The 22,138-nt window shown below is 45.2% G+C and overlaps 2 protein-coding genes across 2 annotated transcripts in view; both read left to right on the top strand.

Moving 5' to 3' along the window:
* b4galnt4a (beta-1,4-N-acetyl-galactosaminyl transferase 4a) overlaps positions 1-6,433 on the top strand; it is a 128,947-nt gene extending 122,514 nt beyond the window's left edge. Inside the window, exons 14-20 of the mRNA XM_068723158.1 lie at positions 91-1,615; positions 2,079-2,464; positions 2,606-2,759; positions 2,916-2,988; positions 3,695-3,848; positions 4,124-4,250; positions 5,044-6,433. Of these exons, the coding sequence (XP_068579259.1) occupies positions 91-1,615; positions 2,079-2,464; positions 2,606-2,759; positions 2,916-2,988; positions 3,695-3,848; positions 4,124-4,250; positions 5,044-5,158 (2,534 nt within the window). The 3' untranslated portion in view covers positions 5,159-6,433. The remainder of the gene's footprint in view (positions 1-90; positions 1,616-2,078; positions 2,465-2,605; positions 2,760-2,915; positions 2,989-3,694; positions 3,849-4,123; positions 4,251-5,043) is intronic.
* Positions 6,434-9,784: 3,351 nt separating this feature from the next.
* abtb2b (ankyrin repeat and BTB (POZ) domain containing 2b) overlaps positions 9,785-22,138 on the top strand; it is a 44,107-nt gene continuing 31,753 nt past the window's right edge. The window contains exon 1 of the mRNA XM_068723382.1: positions 9,785-11,197. Coding sequence (XP_068579483.1) covers positions 10,303-11,197 — 895 coding nt within the window. The 5' untranslated portion in view covers positions 9,785-10,302. The remainder of the gene's footprint in view (positions 11,198-22,138) is intronic.

The following is a 22,138-nucleotide window of genomic DNA, read 5'->3' as shown; positions in this document are numbered from 1 at the left end:
AATGAACCAACACACACTTACACACATACTGTATATACACACATGTACTATACACACAATGTCTTTGTAACTTTGTGTTATTGTCTCCAGACTTCTTAGATGAAGAGGAGGTGGTAGATGTGGAGGACGAGGCAGAGATCGTTGGCACACAGGCACCCAAGAAGCCCTCTCATCCCAGCCAGACCAGCCACACGTCCTACCCCTCCCGTCAGCACTCGAAGCCTGCGCCAACACCAGCTGGCAGAGAGGGGGGAGAAGAGGAGGCGGACCCTGATGAAGAGGAGGAGGGAGCTGTCAACAGTATCATACACCGAAGAGAAAGGAGACATTTTCCTCACAGAGATGTACAGATTGGAAGGGATCTGGATCGAGACTGGGGAAGAGATCATACAAACATGAGACAGGACTCCAGGAAGGGACTCGAGGAGCTCCATACCAGGGAGCTTCAGCCTGACACGGACAGTGTAGTCCGCGGTCGCTCCCTGACTTGGATCCGCACTGGTCCTGCAGAGTTGAGTCCTGGCAGGAAAGGAGGAGGAACAGGTGGCGGGGGAGGAGAGAAAGGAGCTGAAACAGTGCCGAAACTGAGCAAGTCTTCACTCCTTTTCCCCCAGAAGTCCTCCCTCTCTGCCCTTGCCAGCCGAGCCAAGCAGATCCTCAGCAACTCCGCCCATAGCAACAACCTCCACGATGACAACAACAAGCTCGCTGGAAACAAGAAGGAGAAGAAGGACGAGAACAAGATCTACATCACCAGGCCTCGGCCTGCCAAGGAGCGGGAGAAGGACAGGGAGAGGGAGAGGGAGCAGCGTCGAGAGAGGAGGGAAGAGAGGGCATCTCGCCACCCTAGAGAGGTGTTCCCGGGGGTCTTTCTGTACCAAACTGGCAAGACCACAAGGCTGGTAAACCTGGGTGCCAAAGGAGGAGGCATAACAAGAAGTAGAAGTATTGTTAATGCCCCTCAGCTCTGGCCCAACCCCCCCACAAAAGAGGGTAAGACATTTCCCCACAATGGAAGCATCAACACGCAGGATGAAAGTGTACAGAAGTCTGCCAGCAGGGCAGCAGGGGCAAAACAACCAGAGAAAAGCAAGAGGAAAGGGGAGCACCGGGCTTTAAAGACTACCGTCACTGCTGATGTACCCAGCAAAGGTGACCCGCTAACTCCTCTGTCCCATCATCAAGATCCCCCTCCAGTTACCCAGCAAAGGTTAAACGCCACAGAAAACACACTCCACAGTCAAGCACGGGTCACCTCTTACCTCAGGACCTCCGAAATCACAGAGTCCCATCAGCAGCCAGACCCGGACCCCAACCCGCCAGAACTCGGCCAGGACACAAGCCGCTCTAATCCCGACCCCGACCCCGAGCCAGAACCGGAGGAGGGCGAGATGTCGGACTACAGCTACGAGGAGGTCGAGGCTCGGCCGGGATGGGCAGAGGAGAGCATCAACTGGCAGAGGACCTTCTCAGTCAATCCAATGGACTTTGAGCTGCTGCGCTCTGACTGGAATGACCTGCGCTGCAATGTGTCTGGCAACCTCCAGCTGGCAGAGAGTGAGGTGGTGGACGTGCTGGCGCAGTACATGGAGAAACTCAACGAACGCAATGGAGGGTGAGGATAAAGGGGAGGCAATGGGAATAATGTGAGACTAAAAGGCTGCTTATGTTTCCCTGCAACCTTTTAAGTTCAAATATCCTTATCCCCATATGCCTTATGCTAAGCATAATCTGAAGCAAGAAGTAATTTCACTGAGAACATATTGGTCATGGCCCGGTGCTTTGACTTCATGTTAGCAGTCCTCTATGTGCCGATTACCATTTTCTTCAGCAGTGCTTACAAACATTGATGTCATTTGTGAAAAGTAGTTTGGCCATTGTTTTAATTTTCTTCCCAAATCACACCATGCTTACTCTCTACAGAACATGTGTAGCCACTTGCTTTAGGTGGTCTGCCTACAGTCCAAAAATAATGAATACAGTTGCAAGAATAAAATAAGAAATTGTGTTCTGTATTTGCATCCGCTCCCTTTCTTTCATATCACTTTCGATAGCTTTTTTTTCTTTCTTTGCCACAGGATTTACACCCTGCTGCGAATTGTCAACGTTGAGAAGCGGCGCGACTCGGCGAGAGGGAACCGTTACCTCGTGGAGCTGGAGCTAATGGAGAGAGGCCGCAGCGTTGTGCGTCTGTCAGAATACATTTACCTTCTGCTCCATCGCAGCAGGCAGGGTGAGGAAAGTCTAGAGAACACTGACTTCGCTCCGGCCTCGGCACCGGCCTCGGCCCCGTCAGCTGCCACGTCCAGCCTCGACACCCCACCTCCACCTCCCCCTCCCTCCACCAGGTCCCCCGTCCGGCCCGGAGCGACCCCCTGGAGCACCGCCTATGCTAAGCCTCTGCTCTGCCAGCCGGTCATGCTGCAGTGGAGGAAAGATGTCATGGTGCACTTTGTGGTGCCAGGTAAGTCAAAAGGGAGACTTTGGTTAACTTTGAAAACTGAATCAACAGTGTTGAAAGTAAAATAAACTAAGATTATTCAGGGTAAATACAAATATTTTCTTTGATCCATCTACTTTTCCCTTTGTTCTTACTGTCCTTCAGTGAAAAACCAGGCTCGCTGGGTACAGCAGTTTATCACTGACATGGAGAATCTTCATCACCAGACAAAGGATGACAATTTCAACATCATAATTGTCGACTTTGAAAGTGAAGACATGGACGTGGAGCAGGCTCTAAGAGAGAGCAGTGTACCAAGGTGTGTGTGTGTGTGTGTGTGTGTGTGTGTGTGTGTGTGTGTGTGTGTGTGTGTGTGTGTGTGTAACACAATCAGCCCTGAGAATCGGGACTTTAAGTGCATTTTTAAATATTTTAGAATATTTCCAAACGTCTGTGTATGTTTTTGTTTTGACAGATATGAGTATCTAAGGAGAGAAGGGAACTTTGAGCGCTCAGCGGGACTGCAGATCGGAGTGGACACTATTGAGGTTAGAGAAACACACACAGAGGCAAGACAACAATATGCGAGCTGACAGGAAAAAGACACTCACTGAAGGTCAGCCACTGACACTGACCGCATGACCTTTTCTGATGGACGGACAGAAAGAACACTCATGCATAATGAATACATAACTGCTTGGCCAGTCTGTCATGGGCTGTGGATCTCGCCCTTACCTCCGAGCCTCCTCCTGCTTCCCTTCGCCCTCTCCCACGGAGCCCAGCTGTGGCTGACAGGGAATCGCTTAGACAGTTAGCTGCATTTCCTCTGTCATGTGTATGCCATCGCTGTCACATCCATTCCCTTTCACAGGTTATTTGTGTGCATGTGCCCTTACGCCGCTTTCTGGCTGTCTCTCTGTCACACACGCATGCACACTCACCCACCCAGGGGTGTGAAGCGGCAGGAAGTATGGACAGACGTTGATCCGTCAGTTGAGTGTCAGGGCTGTCGCGGCGGAATGACAGGGCTGCCACTCATGTCTGAATGACCTGCAGGCTCTGGCAGTGAAGACAAGCCACTGATGCTGAGCCCACACTTCCTTTAATCCTAAAATCCCACATTAGGCGAATGTGAACAACATACAAATCATACACAGACTCATTCACGCACTCCTTTTTCTTCTTCAGATCTAGAGATTATTTAGATGTAATGAATATGTGTGTGTGTGTGTTTGTTTGTGTTTCCCCTTGCAGGATAGTCACAGCATTGTGTTCCTGTGTGATCTGCACATCCACTTCCCTTTCAACATCTTGGAAAGCATCAGGAAGCACTGTGTGGAGGGACGCCTGGCTTTTGCTCCAATTGTCATGAGACTCGGCTGCGGCAGTTCACCACAGGAGCCTGATGGTAACGCACAACAAAACACACACGCATGCAGGCACACGTCTGCGCACATACAGGAATAATCACACTCGCGTATCAACATAGTTTTCAAGTTTTTGTAGTTTCACTCGTCACTCAAACTCATTCCCCAGTTCCAGACAGCTACTTCACATTCATAATACAGGTTTTCAATTTACATGCATAATAAAGGCTCTTGCATCAGAAGCACATACTTGTACTGCAATGGCGTGCAATGGGACCAGTGTTTCTTTTTAACTTACTTTTTGTTCTTTCCACAGGTTACTGGGAGGTGAACGGCTTTGGCCTGTTTGGAATCTATAAGTCTGATTTTGATAAGATTGGAGGGATGAACACAGAGGAATTCAAAGACCGCTGGGGTGGAGAAGACTGGGAGCTGCTGGACAGGTAACCTAGCAACAAGCCAACACAGTAGCCCTGCAGTGAATACTATTAGAGAGTTACTTTTAAAGTTATTTTTTGTTGAGACTGTGTTAGAGCGATATTAACATTTGAAGTTGTAGTTAAATTGTTTAATCATTATATGCTTTTTAATGGTTGTACCAGATTGCATCATGTTGCACAGAAGCTTATACGATTTTTGCCACCTCCTGCATATTCTAAGTGATTACTGTTAGGATACAATATTTATATTTATGCGTTGGATTGTTTCTGCTGTACCTCAGGTGTATACGGTAAATGTCCTTTTTTTAAAGGAATGAAGGTGGATAGTGTGCACAATGCCGACAGGATACAGGACAAAAACAGCAGGAGGAACGGAGATAGTTTGCACAATGAATATTGCAAGCTCTCAGTGTTGAATGTTTTGGCCAGCGAGGTCTTTAAATATTCAGTGTGTGGAAATGTCTTCTTTCACTTGCATCAAGAAAGGCTGCTGCTTTCAAAATGTGTTGCAATTATGAGCTGAATTTGGGTATAGAAGCAGCCAGATGGATAATTGAGCAAATAAAACTAAAATGATCTGCATGTTAGATACCACCCAGATGTAAGTTGGGTATATTGACAATTTAATAAAAGAAGAAAAAATTAGTTCTATCAGACTACAGGCCACAGTTCTTGTTCTTCAGGATTTTGAACACGGCTCAGGAACAGTTGCTAAGGCTGTTAACTCAATATTTTATCCACGACATTGAAAAGAAGACAGTTTTAACCCGGTGTTCCTCCCTCCCGCCCTCTCTAGGGTTCTGCAGAACGGTTTGGAGGTAGAGAGACTGCGTTTGAGGAACTTCTTTCACTACTATCACTCCAAACGAGGCATGTGGAACGCCCAGAACAAGAAAACTCTAAAGGGATAGCGCCCCCTTCTGGTCTGAGGATTCTGAATCTACCTGCAGATCCACTGTGTGTGTGAGGGAGAGACCTGTGGGAGCTCGCTCGCTGCCTTTATTTGAAACGGGCTCCTTTCAGGGATGCCTCTGCGTCTACATCAGCCCCTCCTGTATACTTGTGTGTACGAGGAAACAGAGTTGAAATCTGAACTTTACAAGCGAGCCGTTTACGCAGATAGACCTGAGTCATCACTTTGCCTCACTGACGGAACTACTGTACAGAGAGAAGAGAGGTATTTTTGTTCTCCTTCTCTCTGTCCTTTTTTTGGTGCAATGTTTTCAGAAAGACTGGAAAGCAGCTGTTTTTGTGTGTGTGTGCGTGGGTGTGGGTGTGGGTGTGTGTGAGTGTGTATATATATATATATATATATAGGTGTATGTGAGTGTGTTGCCGCTTGTGTGTGCTTATGATGACAGAAAGCACCTTTTTTCTAACAAGGAGACGTGAAGACAACCTAAGATCTTTTTTTCTAACGCGCTCTCGCGTGAGAGCCCAATAGAATGTGTGTCAACATGTTATTCAGATAGATTCGGACATGGTGGCGTAGATCGAGTCGTAGAGGAACTTTGTCTTTGGTAAAATAGTTTCTAAATACATCAACTTCTACCTGTTGGATATAATTATGACCGAGGTGCTGACGTTCTCCTGATACCTGATATTATGAAACAAAGAAAGGTTGTGAATCAGAAAAGCCCTTTTCCAAACAGATGATGACAGATTTGGCATCTTTATATCTCTTTCTGTCCCTCTCGCTCCCTCTTTTATCTTCATGCATTGCTGCCTCTTTGTGTTTCAATGTCATGCAAATTTGTGTATTTGAGATTTACGTATTACACCCATAACAATGCTAGCTATCGGTTATGACTTATTTCATTTAGTTTCATTAACTGAAGTTTGTTCTGCTGTTAGTTTTTTTTTTATTTGTTCTGACTCAGTATGGATGCACTAACATTTGTGGTGCTATTTTCTGTTCTTAAACACTGAATTTGTGAACAGTTTACACATTGTAACTCTACTGACGGTATCCTCCATTCCCTCCACATCTCTGACCTCATTGTCAACTGGAACATAAAACTTTAATAGGAGGGAAGCAGCTTTCTGACATTTGATTTCACGTTGTCGCACCATTGTATGAAGTATTTTCTATAGCTGAAAGTTGCATTTTAAATGTTGGATTTGAGGGATTAAACTCTGTCTCTCATATTAAAATACCACCGAGACGGGGGATGCTTAGCTATCGAGCAACATCGACACTCTTCTTTTAAGCTTGTATAAAGCTCCAACAGAATGGAGACCACTTCATGTGTTGGACACAATGTGGCAAGGCATGGCTGTTTCACAAATGTGTGCCTTTATCAGGGTTTGGCTGCAGGCAGTTTTTAAACTACTTTAACGACAGAAGAGGGCAGGGACAGACAGAAATATACGGTTATTTATCAGCAGGCTGTAATGTCATTGTAAATTTAGATGAACTGTAGAAGAAGGAAACATGGTTCTCTTCAGTGGATTACAGAGACGTGTCGGAGTGTTTGTTGAATTACCTTAGAAGCAGGAAGGAGTGGTCTTTGCAAGCCAGTTGCCCTGTTGATGAGATAGACAGAGATGCTACTAATGACTACTGAGTGAAACCAGGAGGTGTGATGGAGACTCACTGGCAGCTGCAGTCCAGCAGGACCCCACCTGCTCCCATTCGTTTTTGGCTGGAGGCCGGGCTCCTAATGCCTCTGTTTATGCAACATGGTACTTATATTGATGGAGAGTGGCTTGAGGGCTCAAGGCTGGACACACATGTGGAAGACAGTTAATGATCCGTTGTTGACTATATGATTGTCAAAATGCCCTCCAAGACCCTTTCTTTGCCTCTACAGGAAGAGGGTCTACTGTACGTCATTTAACACTGACATGGGACTATTTAAAGAACAAAATAATCACATTAAATATAATACTATATATGTATATATATATATATGTATATATATGTATATATATACATATATAACAAACATAAAAATGAAAAATAGGAATATACATTCCAAGGTAATTTCTGTGAAATTGTTTTGTAGAGAAAAGGTTTTAAGAATGTATTGTACTTTTATTTTAATTTGTTGGGTTTTTTTGCAAATAAAATTTTATGCTTACGTCCAGGTCATTTTTCAGATGTTATTTTCTTTTTTTTCTTTGTTGTGTGTTACTTTTGTAAGACATTTGTGAAACATATCAGCTACAACAACTCTATTCCTTATCTGACCACATGGTGGTGCTCCACCCATACATACATACATACATACATACATACCTGCAGACTTACAGTGGGTGCATGGCATCAAACAGATGAAAATGACTAAAGGATATACATATTTTGAACAGCGGCTGGGTTGGTTCAGTGTTGGAGAAAAGACACACTATGACCGAGTAGACAGACGAGATGAACATTGCTAGTGTGCAAAATCCCCTTCCTACACACTCACAAACACTGTCTCTGATCATTTGCTTTGTGCAAACAATTCAACCATTCTTAACCAAATATGAGAATCTCATTTTAAACATGTTAGGTGACATGATGGGGCTTTTTTTTGTTCCAGCAAAGTGTTTAAAGCTCAATGGGTTTGTTACAAATCAATACAATTCACTATATAGCTTAAAAGAAGTGAATGTGGCTCAAAACTCTGATTGACCTGTCAAAACAATTACTTGAGCTTTTTCCAAATTATAAAAACGTATATATTTTGCTAGATTAAGAGATGTTTAAATTGATTCCTCAAAGTACATTTTGCTGAGATTTGAACAGGCCCTGATTTACTTTTTTTACTAGCTACAAATGCAAAGTAAATACGAAACCATGTCAAAAACCCTCTGAGGCTGACATCATCCAGTTACCCATTCGGAGTTATATTGATGTAATATCACATTCATTGTGTTTTTGGACAGATCCAGAGAGAAAAGCAAACATTATGGAACTTAATATTTTGAACTCCTGCAGAGCTCTAATGTTTTCAGGATCACATTAAATTATTTGCAGATTTTTCTTTTTGTTTTGAGTTGTTGATCCCCCCCCACGTTTGCCACTTTGCTCTGGGTGGTGGTCTCTGCCCTGAGCATGCACGCACACAGAGAGGTAAATGCTGTCCACACCACAGCTACATGAGGTCTGGATGAGGCAAATGCTAACCTCCTATGATCTCTTCTACGCCCTGTGTGTCTTCTGATCTCATTTAGAAAGGTTTTGACTAACTAGACTGAAAGGTTGACTCCCTCAGTCAGGTTCCCCTGACTGAGTGATTCATAGACTGCGATGTGTGATGATGTGTGTGTGTGTGTGTGTGTGTGTGTGTGTGTGTGTGTGTGTGTGTGTGTGTGTGTGTGTGTGTGTGTGTTGAGAGTCACTTTTTCCACTTTAAGTACATACATTATGTCGTCTAACATCCAGGTCTGTATATGTGCAAGAAAACATTCATTATAGTCACTTTCCCAATGTGTTGCAGTCTCACATTCATGCAGTTTGAGTGTTGGGCCCTAAACCGATTATGTAATAATGTTGGACTCTGTCCCAGTGGAGGCACACCCTGCCTGTCTATGTGAGTGTGGAGTGATGAGAAGCAGGTAGTCACAGCCCTCTTCAACATTTTAAAGCACCTCACCAGAAACAACAAACAGGGCCGCGTGACTGAAGTTTCGTAAGCGGATTTGCTCAAAGTTTGTTTTTAAAAGCGAATACCCGACATTTTTCGTCATTACCTCTGCTAAATTGGTACTGAATGAGCACAAAGTAGTGGACTGGGTACAAATCATATGAGCCACAACACATTTTCTTAGTTGAAACTCTTAAAAAAAAAAAAGAGCTAAATTACATGTATTTATTTAAGCTATTACAACACATCTGTCTTCTTTACAATCCCAAATAAGCTTTTAAAGTGCATTTTCAGTGAAAACCCTGAGCCTAATCAATGTAAACACGACTCCACCTCTTACGTTATTACCACGGGCTTTACAGATTCGATTTCTGTTTCAGACTGCAGGTGAGGGATTAGCCAATGTGCAGGCAGCAAGCCAAGTCCCCCAGAGTCAACATGAGGAGATAACTAAAGTCTGCTTTGTGTGCTTGCGTGTGTTTAGTTCCAGGTAAGACCCAGCCACATAATAACTAATGGGGAACATCTAGCCAAGGATTTAATCTGTCATGGATAAATCAAAGCTGTTCATTATATTATACTTTACTATATTTATTTGTAGTATAATTAGTTATACATTTGTAATAATAACAAAGACTGTGAACACACGTGTAAAACAGTTGAAGCTATTACACGGATTTGTGTGAATGTGTATAAATGTTCCTCGAGCAAGAAAGCAAATAGCCTACAGACATATCTGGGTCACACATGATAAGAGGAATTTGTTTGATGCTCGTCTGACGCAAAACAAAGTTTACTTGTTCTCTTAAATTCAGGAAACATTTGGATCGGGTCCTGATTGGCTGCCCGCAAAAGTCGGCCCTCTCCTGATTGGTGCTTGAGCTTGCTTCCGTGTTGTCACTCATCAACGGTCCCTCCTCACGCACATCTGTAACTGAGCGTCTCCGACAGGCTGTTCCTGACCGAGCACTGGGACGGGAGAGCGATGAGGTAGTCTCGGACTTTTTCACGGATAACCACAGAAACGAACCAGCTTTTATGTCTGTTGAACGGCTAAAAGGTGACATGTTGTAACACACGAGCTCGGGTCTGGCTGTACTCAGAGAGCGAGGAGGCACTTCGTCGTGTTTTAACAGACTGTGGATCCCGGAGGAAAGTTTAAATCCCTGCGCTGTCCGGGGAAAGGTGAGACGGGTGCGACTTTAATTTCCTCGGCAGTCTCGTTTGTTAACGACAATATAGGGTGTTTTTTTTTAACAACACGTTTGCTCGAAGGATTTTTATCTGCGCGTGTAATTGTGTTGTTCCGCTGCCCTGCACTGAACTCCGTTTAGCAGCATGTCTGGCAAGTGTGCTGCTGCGTAACCAGTTCGTCCAGCTCCGCGGGGAGTTTCGACTGCTGCTTGGTTGACTTCAGGTAGACAGTTGACACGGTTTTACGCTCCTCCAAAAACACTCACTGCAGAAAGAGTTTCACAATAATGGCCGGTTTGTTCAACGTCCACATGAAAACCCTGGAGGACCTGACGCTGGACTCCGGCTATGGGGCGGGGGACTCCTGCAAATCCCTCAGCCTGTCCTCCTCCAAGTCCAACTCCCAGGCCTTCATGACGGCCCCTCACCGGGGCAACTGGTGGTACTACTCCGGCTCCATGAACAGCAGGAACAACAGCTGGGACACGGTAAACACTGTCCTCCCAGAAGACCCGGAGGACATCTTCTCCAAATGCCCCCGCTTACCCGAGTTGGAAGAGTTCCCCTGGATGGAAGAGGACGTGGCCAAGATGCTTCGCAAAGTGGCCGGGAGTGGGAGCGCTAAAGGGGGGGCGCCTACACCTGTGTTCTCTCCGGAGGCCGTGAGGCGGCTGTCCGCTCTCCTCCGCAGGGCCCTCATCCGCATCTCCCGGGAGGCTCAGCGGCTCAGCGTCATGCACTGCCGCTGCACGCGCTTCGAGGTGCAGAGTGCCATGCGGCTGGTGCTCAGCTGGGCCCTGGCTGACCACTGCGTCTCCGCTACGGTCAAGGCAATCTCCATGTACAGCATGAGCGCCGGGGAGCTGCTGAGGAAGGGCAAGTCCGCCCGCTGCGGCCTCTCCTTCTCCGTGGGACGCTTCTTCCGCTGGATGGTGGACACGCGCATCTCCGTGCGCATCCACGAGTACGCCGCTATATGCCTGACCGCGTGCATGGAAGCCCTGGTGGAGGAGATAGGAGCCCGGGTGCTGATGGCCGAGAGAGGTCATTCGGGGCCAGATTCGGGGTCATGGGGCGCCCCAGTGAGCGCAGAGGCCCTCGAGGGGGTGGTGAACAATGACGCGGAACTGTGGGGAGTCCTGCAGCACTATGAGCACCTGATCTGTGGGAAGAACGCCAATGGTAAATATATTTCAAGTTTTCTTTCAGTGCACTTAAACCAACATAATGATCAGTTGTTCTGTGGGTTAATTGATTCAAATGGCAGCATTCAGTGTATGTTTTGCTGTGTGGTGATGGATGTCAAAACACACCCCAAACTTTTATTTTATTTTCTGTCACACACTCTCCTTCCAGAGTGCCCGTCATTACTTTCCACTCCCTCACAGTGTGGAAAAGGTGAAATGTGGCCTGCTGCTGGATACAATAGCAGCTCTTTGTGCGTGAGTGTTTGACGGACTCGTTGCTAATTTGACTTGTCAGAATAGGAAAACATTGAACAGAGGCATCAGATACAAACAAAGAAGGTATTTAGTTGCTGACCAGGGTCATACCAGGAGAAATGGACTGCTGGATTTTTGTTTTGTTGAACGGCCAACTTTAAATTTTGCAGACTTCAATCGACCAGTTACAAGATTGAGTCCTCGCGTGCCACTCTTGTTCTAAGGTTGCAATGTGGTGTGCAGAGAGCCTTTGCACAGGCAGGAGGCTTGTATGTTGACACAGCTCTCTGTTGAGGCGGACTTCACCTCTCATCCTCCTGCTGTGTTGGCTGCACTCCTTTCAAATCCTCCCCTTCTTCCATTTCCTCATCCCCGCTCTCCTCCCGTTGGACAAATCCCATTCACCCACCACCATCTCCACATATCTTCCGTCTCTCCCTCCTCTCTCTTCCAGCTCCAGCTGTGCATCCTGCTCCCTGTCCAGTTGTTTCCTCCACCCTCACATCCCTCTTCTATCAAACTCTGTCTACCTCCCCTCTTTGTCAAACCCCAGTAGACTCATAGCGCTCTTTCCGTGGCTGCTTTTGGCAGCCCAGCGTTGAGTTGATTCATGAGCTTGTGTTGGGACATTGTAACCAGCCTTTGTTTGTGGCCCACTACCAGCTCCCCGAAGCAGAGCTCTTCACTACAGCACAATGGCCTTTTGTTGTGTGATCGTGCAGCTTAGCCCAACACAGAGGGAGTGAAAACAAATGCTGTGGAAGCTGGGCATACGCATCCATGTCCATACACACATGCATAACAGAGAGAGAGAGAGAGAGAGAGCTAGCTATTATGACAGGGCTGCAAGGCTCACTGTTGATAAAAGTTAAGACGTTATCATGCAGAAGCACCTTTCTGTGCAAGCATTGGCATGTATGTGAAGAAGGGGTTAATGGCAACTTCCTAAAGGTCTGATCAGTTCAGCATCTAAAACAAAGTAGCCTGCATGCACACACGCATGCACTGATCCCTTACGTTTCATATAATGTGCAGCTTCCATGGTTTCTTCCCAATGTGCACTCCATGTAAGCCTGCAAGTGTTAAAAGCAATAGAGTGCAGTGCATTGAACTTGCCCAATATATGGCCATATGCTTGAGTTAGAGCTATTTCATTGCAAAATAAGTTAAAGAGCAGCTTTTGTTCCAGTATTTCACTGGATGTCTTTTGGTCGGGTCCTATTTTGGTGAGTTCAGTCATTGGTTTTGAAAGAGTGTGTGTGTGTGTGTGTGTGTGTGTGTGTGTGTGTGTGTGTGTGTGTGTGTGTGTGTGTGTGTGTGCGTGTGTGTGTGCGTGTAATAACAACAGACCCTTATTCTGACCACCCTAGCTTTTTATAGGCCAAAGAGCGGGCTGTGCAAGCCACATACCCATACCCCCATACCACCCTACCACCTGACACCCCACACCCTAAACCTTACTTTCCGCTGCCCCCCCCCCCCCCCCCCCCACCAGCCACCACAGCCATCAGTGTAAACAAAAGCAAAGATCTGCTTATTCCGCTCTCAAACCAGATGGTCTCTGGACGGGAGGGTAGACTACTGATCATGTGGAAGGATACAGTCTGATAAATCCTCCTCCTTCTTGATTTCTCTCCGACTCTTTCTCTTTCTCAGGGGCTGGCCCACATCTGGAACTCTTTAAGTCCAAATGACTTCTTCGGCTCCAATAACAGTTCTGAAAACTCCCTCCCTCCCCTCCTCTTGCCCTCTCTTGCTCACTCTCGCTTTTGCCTCTCTCTCTCTCTCTCTCTCTCTTTTTTTTCTTTGCTATTGCGTTCACATCCACTTCATCTTTATCTGTTTATTTCTTCTGGTCCACAGGGAGTGCATTAGAGGAACCCGGTTGTGATGTACCAGGATCTTATTCATTACTCATGCACACACTTGCACGAGCACATTCTCGTGTACGTACACACACACACACACACACACACACACACACACACACACACACACACACACACACACACATACATACACACACCATGAAAACCCATTTAGTCTTCTTTGCATGGGTTCAAATGGCTCCACATCTCTGGTTGAACTCACTACACAATGCCGCTATACAGACAAATCCATTTGTCATTCATTTCTCCTCACAAGGAAATAGCACAAGCTTCCTGGTATAATTTGTATTGATAGTGCTGTGGGGCATTTGAAAGTGCAGAGTAGTAGCTTTACTAATGGACAGTGAAAGTGGCTCTGAAGTGATTGGTCTTTATTACTGGGACGCATGTGTCTGTTCAACTCTGGTCTGGCTGACGTATCAGTTTTCCAAGTGAAGCCATATTTTGAGTTTTTGTGACACTTTCCAATGTTCTCAGAGTGTTTTTGTAAAAAGCTGTTTATGCAGTAATTGAATATATTAAGGTGTGCAAACTAGTGACATGACCTTTATCAACAGTGCTAACTCCCAACGGCATTGTGGAAGATTGTGGTTGGAAAGTGCTTGTGGCTTGAATCTGTACTACTGTATGAATCGGAAGCAGTGACTATGTGAAAGAGAGCATTCATGCTCAGCAAAATGTACCTGGATGAATAAACTTTGATTTGGTCCAGCACTAAAAATAAAGCAAAGTTCAGCTTCTCTGCTCCAGCTCTATAAAAGTAGTAAAAAATAGGGCTGCATTGAGGGAGCAGGACATATGATTTGCTGCTCAGTATTTCCCTAAATATGTATTTAGCCCAGAAAGAGGCGTGGGAACAGTGGGCAGAAAGATGCAGGGAGAGCAGCCCAGCACTGTGGTCACACAGATGGGGAAACCAGCACTCTGAAAATACACTCCCTGCTCCACAAATCTGGAACCGGATCAAATAGAGTTTTGGAAAACATATCAAGACATTAATATTATGGTGAGATAGACTTATGTTCATCCGATAGGCGTGTTGCAAAATGTGCAGGCATTAACTTCAAGCCTGTGTTTGGCCTGAATAACTGTAGGGATGAATTTAGGTTAACCATGTGAGCGCCATTAGAAGGTCAGAGCGTGTATAGAGTTAAAACCATAAGTAATATAGCTTTAATGTAATAAGGGTTAATCCGTCACAAATCACTACAATTTCTGTTTGTGTGTGTGAGAGTGTTTTTTGTGCGGCTACCACCTCAGGCGGCTACACACACACACACTGATGATCCATGTCAGTGTTTGCGCAGGCTTCTTGTCTGGTCCCAGCTGTAAAAACAGTGACCCATTAGAGTGCTGGTGTGCACATGTGTTTCAATGTGCTCATCTGTGGGCGCTTGAATGTACTTGTGTGGGTCTAGACTATTCTTGGAGAACCGTGAGTAATGCTTTTGCAGATATGACACCGCAAAAGATTTGTCAAGCTATTACAAAACCAAATGGCATTGATTCAGGAAGCTTACATTGACTCCACATCCTTTGACACAGGTCATTTAGTTTGTAAAATGAATAACAGTAAAAGTCAAATAACACAGAAGGCTTACTCCCCTGGGTGTAGCCCGCCTTTACTCGCTCCTCTTTCTTTCTTGAAACTTCACAGTCATTATTTTGATCTCAAGCCATGCTCCTCCTTTTACATTACAGCAGCATGAGTCATGTTTCTTAACACTGTTTACAGTAAAGCACTGATAGGGAGGAAGCAAAGAAAGACGAGGATGACAGAAAAATGGCAATGGACACAAACAGAGACACAGAAATAGTGACCGCAGACTTGAAAACGTCTGTGCCTTTGCGTCCTGATTTATTCTTTCTAATCACATCCTTGGAGAGTAGCGCTTGAGTCTATCCAGACAGAACAAGATTGGTGTTGAGCCTCTTTGGCTTGTTTGAATTGGAAAAATGTGCAGCCAGTGTGTCACATGCGGTACCACAGAGTCCTGGCTGTGTGGTTCTGCAGGGAATCTGTCCTGCACGTTGGTTTGGGGTTGCAGCAGGAGTACCTAATGAGGGAAGCAGGAGGGACTGGCTGGAAAAGATGGCTGGAATTTTGGACCAGGCAGCATTGCCTGGACGCGTGCAATGGTTTTGTTGAAAGGAACCACTGTGCAACACATCATCTCGGTGTGAAGTCTGGCTTAGGGACAGCACTGCCACATGCACCTGTGTTGGGAGTCTGGCGCAGTCATTATCAAACTGAAATATGAAAATATAGCTGAAGAGCCAACTTTGCTTGTGACTGCACAGGCCAATCAGTGCGTATGCCTCCTTGGGTCATGTTGGCCTTGGTTGCCACAAGTTACCAGAGTTACAGATCATGATTCAACATTGGGTTTAATGTGTGAGACTGATGTTGAGGTGCAAGAGAAAATGCTGTCTAACCTAACTGCTTAGACAGAGTGAGGAGGTGAGGATCAGGGCAAACGTATTGAGAAATATCAAGGCTTTTCTTCACATAACATTTAGCTCCTGCAGCTCATATTTCTTTTCTCCTGACTGATCTGCTGCTAGGGAAGCTCCGGTCTGTCTGACCTTTACATCAAATTGCAGTGAAAATAGCACCAAAGACCTGTGTAAAATGTCCTGAGGCAGATATAAATTTGCTGAAGTGAAAGTAATAAAAAACACTCCATGATTTACATGAAGAAAATTCATGTGAAAATGTATTTGACCAGACAAAGTGTTTTTGCTCAATACAAAATATACCGTAATTATGACTGGAAATGCAGAAAAGACGTGTGTAGTAAGCTACTATGTTACAGTAGTTATTGTACCCACCCTAGACATAAACCAAGTGCAGTCAGCCGGTAAGAAATCTGTCATTGCTACTAAAAGACTATCCATCTTACAGCCACACCAGCCTCTCACTCAGTTATTTAGGACAGAAATGGTTTAATTAAGTGTTACAGCATATGGTTTGCAAAGTAGGGCTGCACCCTGTTAGTCAACTAATCAGTCGCTTTCATCTTCGTCAACTAAGATTTCTTTAGTCAATTAGTTGTATTAAATGTCTTTTTTTTTTAATGACTTGAAGAAACTTCTGTGCACATCTCTGGTAAACACAATATTTAAAGTGATGCTTCTGTGATTCTTTGTTTTATATATTTGTCAGTTAAATCTTCTTACTGATCAGTCGTCAAAATCGTACGAGTTTCTTTTGGTCGAGCACAGCCCCTTTGCAAAGAAAAAGACACACAGTACTCCATTTCAGTTTTATAATTTGGTTGTTTCTGTGGCCATGCAGATCTGTTCCGCCTTGCTTTTAAACATTTGTACAGAGCTCACAAAGAGTAAAGTCTCTGAGTGTCTGTCAAACCACAAATCATCAGTTTTCCTCCTCCTCTTCCCTTGAAAAATCAATGCCAACCATCACATTTCTAATTGCTAATAGGCATTAGCTGACATGCATCAGCCTCTCTGCCTGTGTGCTCCAACAAAATTGCAGCCGGTCACTGTAGTCGATACAGAACCATTTTGTTGGTGATTTGGTTGTAATATTTAATTACACACGAGCAGATCAGATGGGCATACTGGAGGAGGAAGTGAGCAGAGAGAGCATGGAGTGTGTACTTTAAGTGGAAACAGATTTGTCTGACCAGGGATTGGAGATAATAACCCCTCGCTGTGTTCTCTGGTGAAATCTGTCGGAGGCACACCGATGGAGCCATGGAGAGATAGAGCGTTTGATGGAGAGATGAAGCTGCAATCCCACACATCTTCTCTGATTGCGATCTATATAGCCAGGTTGGCCAAAGCCAAGCAGCTGAGGAAAAGATAGATTGTGTGTGTGTGTGTGTGTGTGTGTGTGTGTGTGTGTGTGTGTGTGTGTGTGCATGTGCATGCATGTGTGTGCACTTCCGTCAGCCGGCACTGAAAATAAAAAGGACACGGCTTCTTTTGGATGTTGTTCAGCCAAGCTAGGAAAGTGATGTTTTTCTTTTCCCTTTTTTTTTGCTTTCATGTCTAAACTGTTGTTTTTGTAAACGGGCAGAGAGAGGGAGCTTTTTGTGACGCTGTCAGTGACCTCTTTGTCCAGCGGAGTCTGAGCATCAGTGTGTGGAGCCTGAATGGCGAAGCTCACGTATATCACACTGGAAAAGCAAACACACCGGTGTGTAGACACACTGTTGCACACAGGACTCTCTCCTCCTCTGGTCACCTTTCGTCTTTTCACGCTTATGTACGGACAGATATCTGTCACACACTCACACTAGTGTACACACAAGTAGACTTGAAGGCATTTTGATTATTTATCTTACTGTCGCTACTATAAGTGACATGCAAGACAAACGGAAGCGAAACAACTCCACGGGTAGGAAAACACCTCTGCACCCTGATACCGCCCCCTGCGCACACACACACATACGCAAACACTCAAAAAGAAGAAGAGCCTCTTCCTTCTGACTTGCATTACTACTAGGGTTGTGAGTGTGCAGAGGGTGGAGTAAGCAAACATTTTTCAGTGGACAAAGACACTCTGTTCAGGACTTTCAATCCTGCTTCTTCACTGTTGAGTGCCTTCCAGTTTTAGAGCCAAACGCCCTTTAAGTGTAAACACATCAGTAGGAATATCTGCACTGCTTCATATATCTCTGCATCCTACCAGCCTCACAGACCATCTTCTATAGGTTGAGCACAGCTTGTATAATGTTTGCAAACAGTTTCGCCAACACCCCAAACAGCCAGCCAATTTTCCAGAAGGAGAATTAGGAGAGAGAGAGAGAGAGAGAGAGAGAGAGAGAGAGAGAGAGAGAGAGAGAGAGAGAGAGAGAGAGAGAGAGAGAGAGAGAGAATAAGTACAAGAGTACAATAAGGTGAATGGAGAAGCAACAGCAGCTTCTATGACAAGCTTGTTGGTGAGTGTGCCAGCTTCAGCGGGCAAAGTGACCATCATGTGTGTGTGTCTTTATGTGTGATATGTTGCCCTTCAGCCATAAGTAGGCCACCACTGCCTTTGACATTTTTTCTTTGTGCTTTTGCTTTTAATGTCTCGCTGTCTCTCCCATCTCTGTCTCTCTCCTCTGACACTGATGGTAACCGTGCTTTTGAAAGGGACTGTGTGTGTGTGTGTGTGTGTGTGTGTGTGTGTGTGTGTGTGTGTGTTGGCCTGGATTTTCCCTCTTCCATCAGCAGAGTTGATAGAGGACAGACAGAGTGACAGTAAACACAGGCATCCATTCACAGAGTGGAGACTGTGGGTCCCTCGTCATGTTTGATGCGGCTCTATTCGGAATGAAAGCACAAGGACGGGAGGGGTTTGCTCTTTCTTACTTTTCTTGAAAAGTCCATCGACCTTCCAGTGACAGGAATAGATGCAGCATGTCTCCATAAGTTTTTATTGCAACCATGAAACGGGCTAATACTCCTTCTCTCTCGCTCTCTCACCACCCTCCCCTCTCTCAGCTGTCTCGTCTCTCTCCGTCAGACACTGGAATGTGTTTGTTTGCGCATCGAGCCTACAGCTTTGTCAGCAACAGCACAGACGTAAACATCAAAGCTCAGCGGCCTGTTTAAATCCCTTTTGCCCACATCACAAGATGCGTCGCCCCTCCCCCCTGAGTTGTGCTGATAACCAAACCTCGTTGGGTTTTTAAGTAATCTAGATTTTTCAGTCTGAGAGTTTCTCCTGTTATGCTTTCATTCTACACCATACAAAACATTCCTGTTGACTCTCTACTTTGTATCCATGTCTTTTTATTGTTGTTTGAGGTTGTTCTGAATCCACATTGATCGCAGTCTCGGGCTCTGACCCTAACCCTGGCCTCTTTTTTACTCTCTGCAGTGAAACACAGGCTACATTTACATTTTATTTTACAAAACCTTTGCTTTTCCATCTGCAACCAGTCACCTGTTGGGTCAAGGTCAGCCAGATAAACGTGGTGATTTAAAAAAAAAAAAAAAAAAGCCACAGCGGCTCGCACAGCATATTTAGCTGAAAACCATGTACAGTAAGGCTCCCTGGAATTCCCTCGCGGTTAGTGGAGGGAAGGGGCACATTTAGAGTAGGGCCATGTGGAGAACACATGTGGGCACAGGAAAACAGACTCTGTCAAGACAGGACACCCTTGGCCATAGCCTTTAGTCTCTTTCTGTTGATAAGATCTGCACAGCACATGCACCACATGTGGACTTCTTCCTGGAATCAATATAAATAATTTAGATCTCATTGGTAACCAACAGAAGATGTGTATTTTTAGGAAGGTGAACAAAACACATAATTGGTGAAAGGGAGATCATTTCATTTCAGAGTTGCATAAACATAAAGGTTTCGATAATGTTTGGGGGACGCTTCATCATTGGGTTGGCCTGTAAGAGGATCCTTATTACACATAATCACCATGTCTATGTGTTTCCTTTGAAAATGCTGAGGAGCATGTTTGGGTTTGAGTCTATGTTGTGTTTGTGTGGCGAGGAAAACGTGTACGGCTTGACTGCCCACACATAAGGCTGCTGCGATATGAAAAAACCAACCTGACACTTTGTTTGTGTTGCTGTGTGTCTGTACAGGATGTGTCTCTTTTGGGCATGTTCCCACTATTGTGGGTTACACATGTATATAACTGCGTGCATGTGTGTGGGCACATGTCCATGTGAGTATGTGTTGAACTTTGCATCTGAATGTTTTCGGTGAATTAGCAGGCTCTGTCTATTGAGCTGCTGTGTCTTTCTGTGTCGGCCTCCCTCTCTGTCTCCGTCTCTGTCTATCTGTGGTGTGTTGGCCATCTGTGTGCCACTGCAGGGTCACAGACAGAATGGACATAATGCACTCTAGCAGTGGTGGCCAAGTTTCCTCTCCAACATTGAGATAATCTGCCTATTGAGCATTGGAGGGATGGAGGGAGAAGATAGAAGAGGGAATAGGGCGGCGTGTGGTGGAATTTCACACTGATGAAAGGATGCCTTGTTTGAGGGTGGAATTTCCGTTGGTTCAACTTGTGTCAAACAGTCAAAGTCGGTGTGAAGATGATGCTCATCTACATAAGATGGGTGCCCACTGTTTTCTTTGTTTGTCAGTGGTTGAACCTAATTCTGCCATGTGCCTTGTGCCTTTCAGTGCATAATGTGTGAATATGAATTCGACTATCAATATCTCGCGTGTGGCTTTGTGCTGGTAGTGTGTCTCTGTCTGTGCTGTGGAGCGGAGGTTGCAGAGGAAGTCAGTCAGACAGCAGTTAAATAGACCAGGGCTTAAGCCAGACTCAGAGCACAACTCAATGCTTCCCCTTCTACTCCACCTCAAAGAGCAAAATAACAGCCTCTAAAAGTGCCAACATGATCATCAACTCATCAAACCTGATTCTGTTTAACTCTTTGTAAACCCAATGGGATTATTAAACATGTTAATATTAGACGTTTGTTCCACCCGCGTGGCCCGTAGACACAAGTGTGACTAATTTTGGCTCTATTGAACAAGCATTCTCATTATTATCCATGTGTTTCACATTAGGTATGAGCCTATACAGTGCACATACTGTATATATATATATGTGTCTGTGTGTCAGTGCCCTGGCCTTATGGTGCTTCTGTTAAAAGGGGCCATAAAGACACTCTCAAAGGCAGCCTGACTGTAGTTAAATATATAATGCAAGACCCAGCCACTGTGGCAGGGGTCAAGAAGAAGGAAGTCGTGGAGCTGGAGAGGTCAACACACCTTTCTGCCATTAAGCAGACTCCTGACAATTCTATGCTTAGTCTTTAGTTAAAACTCTCCAGAAGGAGTCTTACAGCAGTCCAGTCAGGTGCTAAAAAGGGGCGTGTGTGTCTGCATGATGGGGTTGAAGTGGGCAGATGTGTCAGGAGTTTAAAGTGGGCAATGGGGGGGGGGGGGGGGGCTGAGGGTCAGCAAGTCATAAATACTGTAACACCCACCCAGCCGGTCAGCTGAGCCCCAGCTGGAGTGTAAGGAGCTTTTACCCATAGAGGTGGTTTCATACACATATGTCGACAAAGTTGTTTTATTTCATTGCTTTGACATAAGGTCTGCAGACAGGATCCTAAGGAGAGGCAACCCCACATGTGAGGGGGGGAGATGCCTTGCTGTGTCTCTGTGGCTCTGATAACATTGTGCAGCTCTATCTCGGTGTCTGAATAGACAAAGATTACACACAGAGCAGCACTCGCACGCACACACTCTCAAAGAAAATCTGAAATCACTTGAGATAAGGACACAGACTGATAAGTAGGAAACAGGCAGACAGAGACGGAAAGGATTTACACTATCAGCATGTGGTGGGCTTTTCCTCTGTATGCAGGTGTGACAACTAGTGCTTCTTAACCTCATTATGATGTCTGTATGATATCTGCTGCTGAGATTCCTGACATTCATCATGTCTGGATGGATATCATGTCCAACCCCATGCTGGGAGAGACACACTTTCACGGAGGCCCCTCTTCTTGTCTTGACCCAATGGAAACCTCCCAAGAGCTCCATCTCTCTCTCTCCTCCCCCGCCTCCCTCCTTCTCTTCATTCTTCTTTCATCATCTCCTGCAGAAGGGAACACGACGAAACCAATTACAATGTACCTTGTTTATGTGAGACAGAATAAAATACAGATGTTTGTATGTCTCTGCATTCTTAACTACTGATGGATAGAGAAGAAAAAGGGGCTCTGATTTCAAAACAATTTGACTTCAATCATTTTACAAGGTGTGGCACACTGCGCTGTTAACAACTTTACCAGCAGAAGAGACGTGTAAACATGTGGAGATTAAGACTCTTGTAGGTGCAGAAAGTGAG

The sequence above is a fragment of the Cebidichthys violaceus genome, unplaced genomic scaffold (assembly GCF_023349555.1).
Source record: "Cebidichthys violaceus isolate CVI_PGR_0920_01 unplaced genomic scaffold, fCebVio1.0.p SCAF_3, whole genome shotgun sequence".
Lineage (NCBI taxonomy): Eukaryota > Metazoa > Chordata > Actinopteri > Perciformes > Stichaeidae > Cebidichthys > Cebidichthys violaceus.
Note: the sequence above shows the minus strand (reverse complement) of the source record. Positions and strands in the feature narration are given on the sequence as shown.